The sequence below is a fragment of the Leuresthes tenuis genome, unplaced genomic scaffold, assembly GCF_036924035.1.
Source record: "Leuresthes tenuis unplaced genomic scaffold, fLeuTen1.0.hap1 SCAF_2, whole genome shotgun sequence".
NCBI lineage: Eukaryota > Metazoa > Chordata > Actinopteri > Atheriniformes > Atherinopsidae > Leuresthes > Leuresthes tenuis.
This window is the reverse complement of record NW_027325356.1, coordinates 3,854,174-3,867,127: the sequence shown is the minus strand read 5'-3', so window position 1 is coordinate 3,867,127 and position 12,954 is coordinate 3,854,174. Positions and strand designations below refer to the sequence as shown.

The window sequence follows — 12,954 nt, the reverse complement described above, 5'->3', positions numbered from 1 at the left end:
ACATGACTGTGAGGGACTACTTTGGTATTTGTTTCCTTCTTTTGGAGGAGTGGGAATATCAAACTGAACATGCCATCAATAGCTGATGATAGCAGCACATAATAAACATCCTGCTGGCACTCGACTCTCGGTGCTCAGCAATTTCATGAGGCATTTTTCTTTTTGACTTTTTAGTGTTTGTTCATCTAATTTTGGTCCATTTTTACGGAGGTAATGACGCTGAAATTTATTTACTTTACTCAGTTTTCAATTTTATTAGGGATTTTGATTAGAATATATCTAAAGTCTTTCATTATTAATTTATTATTCCTGTATTTATTTATGTATTACTTTCCTTTACTTTGTATTGATCAATTTACTCCCTCCAAATTATTTATTTCTTTATTTTATTATAATTTTGATATTCATCTTTTAAAAACTTAATTTATTTAACTTTCAATTTTTCAGAAATGGAGATCTTTATCAAACATCCATTATGTGCTTTATTATCTTGCTTTTTGTGTCATATTGTTGCATTTCCATTACATTTTCGTGCATCAATTTATGAAGCTTCAACTCTGCAGCTGAAAAAACTGTCATTATTTTGCTAAACTTCAAATGATTTGGGACACTTCATGTTCTTATATGCAGAAGATATTTTTGGCTCAAAACTCAAGAGATTTAACTTAAAGGTTTAAATTCGCACAGCGGGAGCACAGATGCTGGATGGTCTCTGATTTGTGGGACGAGGCAGCCCCTAGCTGTTCAGTCTTTGGTATTACAGGTCTGAAGCTTTTATTAAAAACAACATAAACCTTCAGTATTGCCCAGTCATGAATTACAAAAGCTGCTTTTGAAAGTGCTTCAAATGATCCAGTGAGATGCTACAAAGAACAGAGTTCTAAGTTACTGGAAAGCTGCCGTAAATAGTAATCTTTTGAACCACCATATAAGTGAGTCAGCTGTTTCAGCAGATCTAAAGTATTAGAGAAGTGTTAAATCAAATTACTGCTTTCTGCTGGGAATACAAATCTTAAGCAAGCCTGCACCAGATGACCTGAACTATCTGGATCCTTGAGGTTAAAAAAAATCAGTCATATGCAGTCATGGTTCAGTGCATTATGCATATTTCAACACATTTCCAGCTATTTCAGCCATAATCCTGTAGCCTTATTCTGATGTTTCAATACTCATCCATCCATTTTCAACCACTCCCACCCTTTTCCATCTGTGAAGGTGATCATTACCACCCCTGCAGCTTCACACACAGTGACTGCTGGATGTTTCTGCTCAATGAAGTTACCAAAACCATATAATCCTCAAAAATCCTAAGCTAACCAAACCATAAACCCTTCTGCCATTGGCTAAGCTTTAAATTTCTACCCACAAGTGTTATCAACAGAGTCGGAGACAAAGGGCACTGCTTTGTAGACATGTAGCCAATATTTTAAAGGTCATAATATTATGATTTTTTGTAACTGTCCTTTTATGCCTTTTAAAGTTTAGGCCTGAGTTTGTAACAACACCAAGATTTCTGGGTTATTTGGAGGTTTTGAAGTTGAGCATCAACTTTTAAACGCGATTTCTAGGATTTGGCTGAGTGATGAAAAGAGGAGGCTGGACTCAAGACGTCATCTGATGCTTGACTTTTATTCAGGTTCACCAGTAAAGTGGCTTGTGCAAATGTGCAAAGGTGCAAAATAACAAATAGGGGAAACTGAGGCAACTAACTACAAAAATCTTCCCAAATCAACCAACTTAAACTTATCAGTCACATATCCCTACAAGCCCTTAGCTGTAGGGCTCTAGCACTGATCTTTCAGGCCCAAACTGCACATCTCTCTCTCCCGAGGAGCTGCTACTCCAGGCTTTATACTGGAAGTTCCTCGTTCAATTAAAACCAACATCAATTAACAGTCATTTATGCCCCACAAACACATTTAGATCATAAAAGATTGGCATGACTATAAATGAACCAGTAGAATTGATATGACAATGAAATAATCATCCAAGTCTACTGAATGAGAATTCTTTTAACATTAGCAGAAACACCCCTATGTAGTTCACACTATTGGTACGTCCCATGCTTCTTGCTCTATAAAACCATTGGGACACTCTTCATTCTGGTTTAAAAGCCAGTCAAGGAAACAACATTTGCAATAATCCAAACATCCAAAGAAAGGTTCAAAAGTATTAAGTATAATGCTCTGCTCAACACAGTATTTAAAGTCCACGGTTCAATAAGCCTACCAGATGGAATAATAACCTTTATCTGTGTGTGCAACTTATCAAAAGGCTTTGATTGTTTTGGGACCTAATTTAATATTTACTTCTTGTTTTCGGTATTTAATTGTAGAAACTTCTGACACATCTATTCATAGATTTGGTTAAAGTACATACTGAGTGACTGTAGAAGACTGCAGTCATGTTGTGACACAAGTCGTGTTCCCTTCAACGACTTTTTCATGCATATTGTGACATTGTGCCTTCGAAAAGGCTGATCGTAATCTAATTCCGCTCATGTCAGCAGACATTGTGGTTTTAAAGGAAGAACAGTGTTGACGAGAAAGCGCCACCAGAGAAATATTTATCTCTTAATAGAGACACATGGAAGACCTTTAATGATGAAGATAAGCTATCTAAAAGAGATGGGGAATTAAGATTTCTGTATAAATTATTATTATTATAACTAAATAACTAACATATTTTTGTGTTGTCAGCATCATTTCAAAGCAGGGGAAGTAACTTTGTGTGGGAGGAAAATGTGACACATAAGAAGCCGATAAGACCTACTGAATAATTTGTATTTGCTGAATCTGAAATTTACAAAACCATGCAAGAAAGTAGAGAGTTTAAAAGTTTAAAATCTACCCGTGTCACATTTTCTACACTTCCCCAAAAGCTAAAAGTCATCAAACTTCATGTTATTTCCATTCATATGGAGGAAGAAAGCTCTCAGTCTACTCTAATCACATTTTGTCAGGGGTTATTGCATTTGTGGTGTCAACTGTTCAAATTTGACTCTGTAATTGTGGCTTTTGGAGTTAAATGGTTTAGAGAATGTTTGCTTTGTACTAAGATACTGATACTATGGTTTTGAATCTCTGTAAAGCTGCCTGACTTCCAAAAACAAGCCTTACATGTTGGAAAATTCACACAAGGTGTAAGAGACTTTATTTATTGACATAAAAAGGAAATATATTCTTAAGGCATCCTGTTTGTCTATGATTCAACAGACACTGTAATTAATTCCCAGTGGGTAAACTATTTTGGCACCAATATATAAAACAAAGAATAAAGACATTGAGTACATAAGAGTGAATAAAAAAAAACACAAAACCATCTGAAAAAAGGTATTATTTCTAGCTGAACAGGCATCACAAATCCTTTAAATTAGCTTAATAAAATATTGTGATTTAGGACCAAGAGAAAACAAGAGTTTGTCATTTAAAATTTAAGTCCACTTTCTTTTCTGTAGTGACTTCAGTTAAATCTGAGGTAAGGCCAATCATGGAGCCAGTCTTTCTGATTATATTATTCAATCTATTTTCAACATTCTCCCCAGAAGAGCAGGCAGCGGAGTTGTCGAATCCATGCTGATGTCTGACATTATAACCAACTTTAAAGCACTCGATAGATATTGAATAAAAGTTAGATTGAAATAACTAATAATAAACCAATAATTAAAACATCATCTTAAAAGCCAGCCAGTAAATTTAGACATAAATCAAATATTTTCATTGACAACTTCAATTGTTATTAATTGTTATTAATAACTTGATGATTCCCAGTTGATGGAATATGCTTTTACTGAAATGTGTTTAACCATACTTATAATGCCAACCTTTACCATATTACCATTACCACATGAAAGACAGTTGGTAAATCAGAATGGGCTGTAGCCATATATTTTTTATGTATTGTTCCATTTGCTAATGAGTTCATTATATATTAGATTAGAAAATTAGTCTACATATCCAGAATATTCAATCAAATTTTTTCACACTGATTTCGTCCAGATGATGTCCATGGGAAAGTGTTGGAGCTAAGTGCATTTCTTGTTTAAGACATAAAAGGCAGAAATACTAACTTAGCTACTACTTGAACAACTTTCTGATTGTAGTTTTGAAGCAGAAAACCTGGTTAACGACACCACGGTCATAATATACGTTATCTCTGAGCGGAGGTTGGGGTTTTGTCGAGCTAGCTAACATAAAGAAAGCCTAGCTGTGTTGAATTTACTTCATTGTACACTGCTTAGGTCTAAGTTTAAAGCAACACTAGAGATGTTTGTTAACCCCTAAAACTACATGTTTCTGACTGTTTTTGAAGTACACTGATCTCTGTTATACTCATTCTCGGGCCTGAAACTGCCTAGGAGTGCCAGGTGACTGGGAGACCAGCCTAGCATCAAGCACAAGCAGCCTTGTTTCCAGCCTAGCATCACACTGTTTTACTACTTTATGGAGACTTGATATTTTTATGGGATTCTGATGGTGTCCTTGTTGTCTTTTCAATATGACAACAAAATTATGTGTTATGGTTTTATATGTGCAGGACTCACATGGGGATTTGCTTTTATTACGATTTTGCTACACCACACATCTGTAGGTGAAGCCAAAGGGCAAAATATTAGCCAAGCTGGTGACACTTTAAGGCCTAAAATCTAAGGTGAAATAATGTAAAAATGCTGTGGAACTGCAATTCATCATAGTACCATGTTTATTCAGCCAATTGTTAAAAGAAAAACTGAAATATACCACAAGAACTAGCTAAGTTGCACACAACTGTATTTCAGTACTTCGGGTCTTTGCTTATTGTGCTTTTTTTTGTTATTGTCTTTATTTGAAAAGTCTGGGATTTTAAACTCTACTCGTGCGTTTATTAGTTTGATTTTGTGGTGTTGAAGCCAACAATACTCATCGTTTTATATTCAAATTTTATCTTTCGCCTTGATTTGAACAATTTATTCGTGCCAAAAAAAAAAAAAGGAGAGCAAAGATGACCGTTAGTGACGTCATGCATGAGCCGCTTGAGAAGCACGTGACTGTGACAGGGCTCCAGTCAGCTGATAAAAGTCGACTGTGTTTTGTCGACAACAAGCAGTAGTGCACAGTCATTGCGGTTCCTTTTATCCGTTTCTGTCACGATGAGGAGCTTGTTTCTGTGTGTGCTGGCGGCGTTGGCGCTGACCAACGACGCCCTGGTCCGGTAAGTTAAAACCTTACGTTCATATGTTTGTTTACTTTAAATTCAGTAGGTTGAACTTAGCGCTACCCTTGTTAGCATGCAACACAAACAAGGTTACCTCTGTTACTTAACAGTTAAACGGTCAGGGTGCTACTCCTAAACTTCGTGTTATTCGCATTGTGCTAACATTCACACGGCTAACGTTAGCCGTCAGCACGTACCTGCTGCCGTCGGAACCAGCTCAGTTAATCTGGTGACATATAGCTGAACTCGTTAGCCGACACTGCGGTAACACAAGCGGTTTGTTAATAGAGGGACCAACAACTGAGGCGTATCCGGCAAAAACAAACCCTAAGAGGCATTAACAAGTGTTCCAGTAAGTCATAATGGTTGGTCAGCTGACCGCGTGCATAGCCGCTGTTAATACACCTGTGCTTGTGCGACACCTGACATTTTAATGACCCTCTGCACTGTTGTTATAACGCTGGCTTCACAATTTAACTCCCTATTTACATTCTATTGCATTATTTACATTCTTCTTTTTGTTTGTCAAACCCATGCGAGCATTAAATGCCCTGCAGAATGTGACTAAAACTAGTTCAACTAGTCTGCAGACACCCTGCAAACTAACTCTGAACTAACCCTTAATTATTTCATGCTCCTATTGTTGAATTAACCTCTAGAATAAAATCTTTAATAATGTAATGGTTGTTTAAAAACCCTTTGCCTTTGACACAGTAAAATTAATTCAAGTCGGATGTTGTATTTGGACTAAAAAGGAGGTCAGTACCTGCAGAGGATTGGGACTGAATGAATTAATTGTCTTAAACCCAGACACTGCAAAATTGAACTTTTTAATTGAAACATTATCCACTCGGTTTAAAATGAGAGCAGAGATGGAGCTTTCTATTTATTCACTTTGGCACTTGGTTTTAAATTTTATTTCAATTGTAATTTTATTTGATTGTTGTTCTTGTATTGATCCATTTATTTCCTTTTAAAATTATTTTTCTTTCATTAATTTTGACTTGATTATGCATTTACTTTTGTTATTTTCCCAGTGAATATCCCATCTACATTTCTCCCTGTTATGTTTCCATATTCATTATGCAAATGAGGGGGCGGTCTTTCAAAGTCGCTGCTCAGCTATTGGTTGATTATCGAGCTGAACAGTTTGTTTCAAAAGATTGTTCCTGACACCTGAAGTGGTAAATCGGTACTTCGGGTAACGAAGCTATGATTATAGATGGCTTGGTAATTGAAAGGCTGAGTTAGTTGGGTCTTTAAGTCACTGACTGATCTGCCTGAAATAAGTTATTTACTACATTTGAACAAAAATGTAGGCTGCGTGACTGACTGCATTTAAGCCGTTCTGACTGCTAGCTAGCTAGCTAGCTGCGAACGCTATTAGCCTTCCACACTTCCTGTCTCTGTGGCTGTGATGTCATGAAACAGTCCTCCAATGAGACGCTGAAACCACGCCCCCTCAATTAGCATAATGAGGCAGAATATGTACGAAATTTACATTCGGAGATGGAAAACACGGAAAGGAATGGGCTTCAAAAAATAAATGTGGGGGGGTAGCAGAAGTTATAATTTTTTTTTCTACATTTTAAGTGTTCTCTGACGATATGCTGATATTTGTTGTGTGAATTGTGCTGAAATTAATTTGGTGACATGCTTGCATATATTCACTGTCTTTACTAGCTCGGATCATCTCAGAGGTTCACAATCGCTCTTTTAGCATCTTTACTAGTATAAAGACATATTAAATCTCACAGGTGGGACAGATTTTACAACACTGAGCAGTAAAATGTTGATGAGCAGTGACCAGTAGGTCAGATCTTATCTCCAGTTTCCATTTAAGTAAACTTTAGTTTTATCTTGCCTTTCATTTTGAAAAGTGTATAACTACAGTAAAGTTTTAAAAAAGTTTTAAAAAAGTTTTATTTTTTTAAATGCATTGCGTGGGTTAAAACGTCTGATTTTTCTGCATGTTTAAGCTGAACATCCTGTACCAAATGCAGCTGTTTGAATCAACATTACACAGCCAGCTTCACATGATCAAACGCTTTGATCGATTTTCTTTGGTCCCGTTTAGGATTCCCTTAAAGAAATTCCGTTCCATCAGACGTGAGCTGACCGACTCGGGCAGAGGAGCTGAGGAGCTTCTGGCCAGCAAACACTCCCTGAAGTACAACTTTGGCTTCCCCCCCAGTAATGAACCCACTCCAGAAACCCTGAAGAACTACCTCGATGTAAGCCCTTTACTCTTCCTCTAACAAACCTTTCAGAAGCTAAAAGTCGAGCTCGGAGGGGCCACAACAAAGGTTTCGTTGTGTTGTGATCGCCTCTGCCTTTTTCCATGCAGAATGGAAACAAATCCTCTACAAATAAATGATTAGATTCAGACACAAAGTGGTCAAACTGCTCCAGAAGAGGAGCCGACTGCTGCTCTGTAAGCCTCTTATCTTTCAGTTACTGAACAAATAAGATGATCAGCTTTGTTTTCTTTTAAGTGATCGGATCAGCCTCAAGATGGCAAAGGTTTCAGGATGTTAACTTAGAGCTATTTTTGCTAAATATTAAACACTCCTCTGTAACGTACTAATGAATTATCATTGAGGAAAACTGAACTCGTAACTATCAATAAGGAGGATTTATTAATGAAGCTGTGTGTACACATAAAGGAGAGTTCTCCATCCAAAGTGGGCCAGAGTAGAACTAAACTGAAGTAAATCTTAATTTAACCTTGACTATATGCATCAACTTGTTTCCTTTTTGTGATGCAGTCTGAAAAATGACCAGTGGTTGAAACTCCAAAAACATTTAGTTTTGAACTGGTTAATCCACCGTATTATGGACAGATTTTGACTTGGGTTGAGCTTTGAAGCTGCTGTGTCAGAGTGAGGAAATAAAACTGAGTCGATCATACAATAAATCAAACTCTACTTCTTCATTTTGCTTTGAAGAAGCATTCAGGGCCCGAATGAGTCGACAGAAATGTCTTATTTAGCAGCGAGCTACGCAGCTATCAGTCACATGAAGAGAAGTTTGCTTCAGATCCTGACTCTGTGGAGTAATGGTTTCCTGTTTGAATAAAAGCAGCTGATTTATTGACATGACTCTGTAACTATTCGACCTGTGTCCTCATAACATTTGCTGACAACAGCTGTGAGGTCTCACCAGTTCTAACCTGCTCAGTTTCATCTCTCCCTGATTACAGCTCCAGACTCGCATGTTCTCTTGGCTGAACTCTTATTTTCTGTCTCAGGCTCAGTATTATGGTGAGATTGGTTTGGGCACTCCTTCCCAGCCCTTCACCGTGGTGTTCGACACGGGTTCGTCCAACCTGTGGGTGCCGTCCGTTCACTGCTCCCTGCTGGACATCGCATGCTGTAAGTCCCGATCGGCTGCCGCAAACACTGCTGTGAACCTCCTGCTGGATCCGACTCCTCAAACTCTCCTTCTGCCTTTTCAGTGCTTCACCACAAATATAACTCCGGTAAATCCAGCACATATGTGAAGAACGGCACCTCCTTTGCCATCCAGTACGGATCGGGCAGTTTATCAGGATACCTCAGTCAGGACACATGCACTGTAAGTCCATCATGCATCAGTATAAAGACGGTGAACCATCGTCTTGGGAGTCTGTTGAACATTTCTTTCCTGCTTGTCCAGATCGGGGACATTTCGGTGGAGAAGCAGCTGTTCGGTGAGGCCATCAAGCAGCCCGGTGTGGCCTTCATCGCAGCCAAGTTCGATGGGATCCTCGGCATGGCTTACCCCCGAATCTCTGTGGACGGGGTGGATCCGGTGTTTGACAACATCATGAGCCAGAAAAAGGTGGAGCAGAACATCTTCTCCTTCTACCTGAACAGGTGAGATCGACCCTACCTTCAAAAACGGTCCTGCTTTGTTACCATAACACTTTATTTATAAAGATGGCCAAAAAAACACAAGATAAAAGTAATAAAGGAGTCCAAAAATGCACAACGAATAAGATCACAGTTAACTTCTCGCTCTGGGTTGAAGGCAGTGGTGGATTTAGCAATTTGGAGGGCCCTTCAAAACTGTTCTTTTAACACAAAGGGACCTTTCAATAGGCTACTTGCATTAAATAAAGAGAAGACTGTGATAAATAGAACATATGCCTTGGTGCACTGTGCACCAAGGCATATTAATTCATTTTGAATATGCTTACTGAGGTATCTGTGAGCAGTTTTTCTTGAGGCATTCAATTTTTATTTAATATGCCATTGATATGTTTTTATTATTGTTATTATTAGCAATTTTGCAGCCTGGACTTTAAAGTTGTATAAGCCTTGTTCAGTATTCATTGTTAAATCTAAACTTGTTTGGTTCCATATTAAAAGGTTAATTTGTTCAACCTTTGTTCAATTTAAAGTTTTGGCCCACTTAGTATTTGAGTTTGACCCCCCCCTGATTTAAAGGAATAGTTGTTTGAATTCGGCACAAATGTTTAACGGTTTAAAAACTGTTTGTTTCATCTCATCAGGAACCCAGACACCGAGCCCGGCGGTGAGCTGCTGCTGGGAGGAACCGACCCCAAATACTACACCGGCGACTTCAACTACGTCAACGTCACCCGTCAGGCCTACTGGCAGATCCACATGGACGGGTGAGCACTCGAATATTAGTGCACGACATGCACGTTTTGATGTCAGAATCCCATTAATGTCAGAAAACTAACGCCAAGTGATCTGCTCCTGCTAGAAAATGATCAGAATCAGCAGATTGGTAAATAAAAATGGTGGTTGCGCCTCCTTTAAACTCACAACGAGCAGCGTTCACTGAGATTTATTCTCGAATCCACTAAACTGAGGCGAAGGACAGTTTTCCAGTGTCATTAAACTCAATCCAGGTGGTTTCAAGGCTGTCTTTCCCACATTTTGGGGACAAATTAATCGTGTTTAATATCGTAAATCTTGTGACATTGAGTCAAAACGTCTGCTTCAGTCAGACTGAACAAGAGGAGCAACTAACTGCATCATAGCAACAGCACGAATGTTTCTGTTTCGTCTGTGCTTAAAAATGCATCTGAGACTAAAAGCTGGATGTCCACCAGGTGCATGATGGGAAATAATGAGTAAAATCCAGTTGTGGATTCTTTGTCGTGGTTCTGTCTTTAAATCAGAGCTTAAAGATGTGATAAATTTAATAAATTTAGCTGTTATAAGCTGTAGCTTCAACCTTCAACCTTGTCATTAGTATAGTTTAAAGGTTTTTAAGCTGTCACGATCTTGAGAAGCCATCCATGCCCTAATAAGTTCAAGGTTAGACTAATGCAATGGACTTTATGTCGGCGTCTCCCAGACTTCTCTCAGTCGCCTTCAACCTGTGCAAAACTCTGCTGCTTCCCGTCTTTTAACCAACACTAACAGACCTGTGCACATCACCCCTGTTCTTAACTCCCTTCATTGGCTTCCTGTCCTTAATAGAATTGATTTTAAACTTTAAATGTTTGTTTTTAAAGCTCTTAACAGCCTCACCCCATCGTATTTATCTGAGCTTTTAACTGTCCGTAACCCTGGTTCTGGATTAACAAATCAACTTTTGCTGGAAGTGTTCAGGTCAAAATAAAAGCCCTGGGGTGACCGAGCCTTTTCTGCTGCTGCCCCCATGCTCTGGAATAAGCTCCCCCCCCGAGATGCGTCTTATTTCTGACCTGGGCCTCTTTAAATCAGGGCTAAAAACATATTTATTTCAGATGGCTTTTAATACCCAGTAGTATGGTGACTCTTTTATATTATCTTATTCAATTTTGTTGTATTTTATTGTGTTTACTGTTATTTTATTGCTTTGTACTTATTTTTTTCTTTATATAATAAATTACATTTACATTAGTTTCCTTGTGATGTCTTGGGAATAATTTCCTAATAATATGAACTGTAAGTTAGATTTAATGAGTTGGACGAGTTTTAAAATGAGGAATTAGACCCTGACGACCTTTGAACCTGAAGGAAAACGAACAGCCAAGACATTATAACCGCTGCAGATGTGAAGTGAACAGCTGGAACCAGCCTGATCCACAGCATCTCGGCCTCCAGGACTTAAAGAACCTGCTGCTCTGACGTCTGTTTTGTAACGTTTCTGTGTGTTTTTAACAGTATGGCCATCGGCAGCCAGCTGAGTCTGTGTAAGGACGGCTGCGAGGCCATCGTGGACACCGGGACGTCCCTGATCACCGGCCCCTCAGCGGAGGTCAAGGCCCTGCAGAAGGCCATCGGAGCGCTTCCACTCATCCAGGGGGAGGTGAGACGCCCCAATGAGGGGAAAAAGACTCGACTTAAAGAGAAAATGTCGAGTTAAACCTGATTCTGTTTAACATCGTGGCTAAATTCACATTTTATACCATCTTCCGTTTTCTTACTTTAATTCCTGTCTGATTTTTAGCCAACAAGATGTTTAATATTTAATTATCAGGGGTGACGTGTAGCTCAGGAGGAAGAGCAGTCGCCCACCAATCGGAAGGTCGGTGGTTTGACTCCGGCTTCCCCAGGTCACTGTCAAAGCATCCTTGGGCAAGACACTGAACCCCACGTTGCCTACCGATACATCATCCATCTATGAATGTATATGACTGTAATAGATATAGACTAAGACATGCTTTACAGGGGACTGGATAGTTCAGCGGTACGATTCCCACCTTTCAGGTGGGAGATCTGGGTTCAAATCCCCTGCATGAAAGGTACTGTCTCCAGTAGGGGTCCTTAGGCAAGACCCCCTGCCTACCTTTAAGTCGCTTTGGATAAAAGCGTCTGCTAAATGCATAAACATAATTAGTTAGTTTGTTCTTCTTGTTAAACATTTAAAAGTTGAAGCCCTGTAGTGATAATTCTTCTGTTTCAGTACATGGTGAGCTGCGATAAGATCCCATCGCTGCCCGTCATCACCTTCAACGTGGGCGGACAGACCTACAGTCTGACCGGAGAGCAGTACGTCCTCAAGGTGCGACGCCACCTGGTCGTCCAGCAGGGGGCGACTCTCATTAAAGACCAACAAGTGCAGCTTGGTGTCGTTGGTTTGTTCCTAATTGTTTCCTTTTGATCCTCCAGGAGAGTCAGGCAGGAAAGACGATTTGTCTGAGCGGTTTCATGGGTCTGGACATCCCCGCCCCCGCCGGGCCGCTGTGGATCCTGGGAGACGTGTTCATCGGTCAGTACTACACGGCGTTCGACCGCGAGAACAACCGGGTCGGCTTCGCCAAGTCAAAGTAAACTCGTACTCGGGTTCGATGGAGCCGCACGATCAAGTACGACGTTCAAAACTGCGAGCTGCGCACGTTTTCTGTTGCTTTGCAATCAAACTCTTCTTAGCGATAGACTTTGTGTAGAGCCTAAAGTTACCGATCAGAAGAATTTGTACGATTTCTGAGACGGCGTGAAGCGAGGTTTGGGATTTAATAGATTGTGACTGTTCAGGATCAGCCGAGTGTGTCAGATCCAACTGATCTTTATTTTTTAATTCAGGGATTTGTTGTAAAACCATTATTTAGGGTTTTAAGGGGAAGATGGACCTCTACTACTGATGGAAGTTGACTTTTAATGTGATTTGGCTCAATAAAAACACTTTTTAAAACGACTCTGTTCTGCAGTTTTTAATCTGTCCCGCTGGGGTTAAGTCGCTTAAAACGTTGGATGTTTCTTCAGGAAATGATGTTACTTTACACTGTTATTACAAATAAATACACACCCATTTAAGTAACAAACATGCTTACAGGAGGATACACATGACCCCTGATTCCTCAAGGTTTACTTCAGG

The 12,954-nt window shown here is 39.4% G+C and overlaps 1 protein-coding gene across 1 annotated transcript; it reads left to right on the top strand.

Moving 5' to 3' along the window:
* Positions 1-5,047: 5,047 nt before the first annotated feature.
* ctsd (cathepsin D) lies at positions 5,048-12,500 on the top strand. The gene is made up of 9 exons (XM_072379901.1): positions 5,048-5,190; positions 7,271-7,427; positions 8,444-8,567; positions 8,651-8,769; positions 8,851-9,050; positions 9,689-9,811; positions 11,301-11,445; positions 12,043-12,141; positions 12,249-12,500. The coding sequence occupies exons 1-9, from the start codon at positions 5,129-5,131 to the stop codon at positions 12,408-12,410; spliced, it is 1,191 nt and encodes a 396-aa protein (XP_072236002.1). The 5' UTR covers positions 5,048-5,128; the 3' UTR covers positions 12,411-12,500.
* Positions 12,501-12,954: the final 454 nt, after the last annotated feature.

Coding starts and splice junctions, on each gene's coding strand:
- ctsd (XM_072379901.1), top strand. CDS start 5,129: ATGAGGAGCTTGTTTCTGTGTGTGCTGGCGGCGTTGGCGCTGACCAAC. Junction 9,812..11,300: donor TGGCAGATCCACATGGACGG/GTGAGCACTCGA, acceptor TGTTTTTAACAG/TATGGCCATCGGCAGCCAGC. Junction 11,446..12,042: donor TTCCACTCATCCAGGGGGAG/GTGAGACGCCCC, acceptor CTTCTGTTTCAG/TACATGGTGAGCTGCGATAA.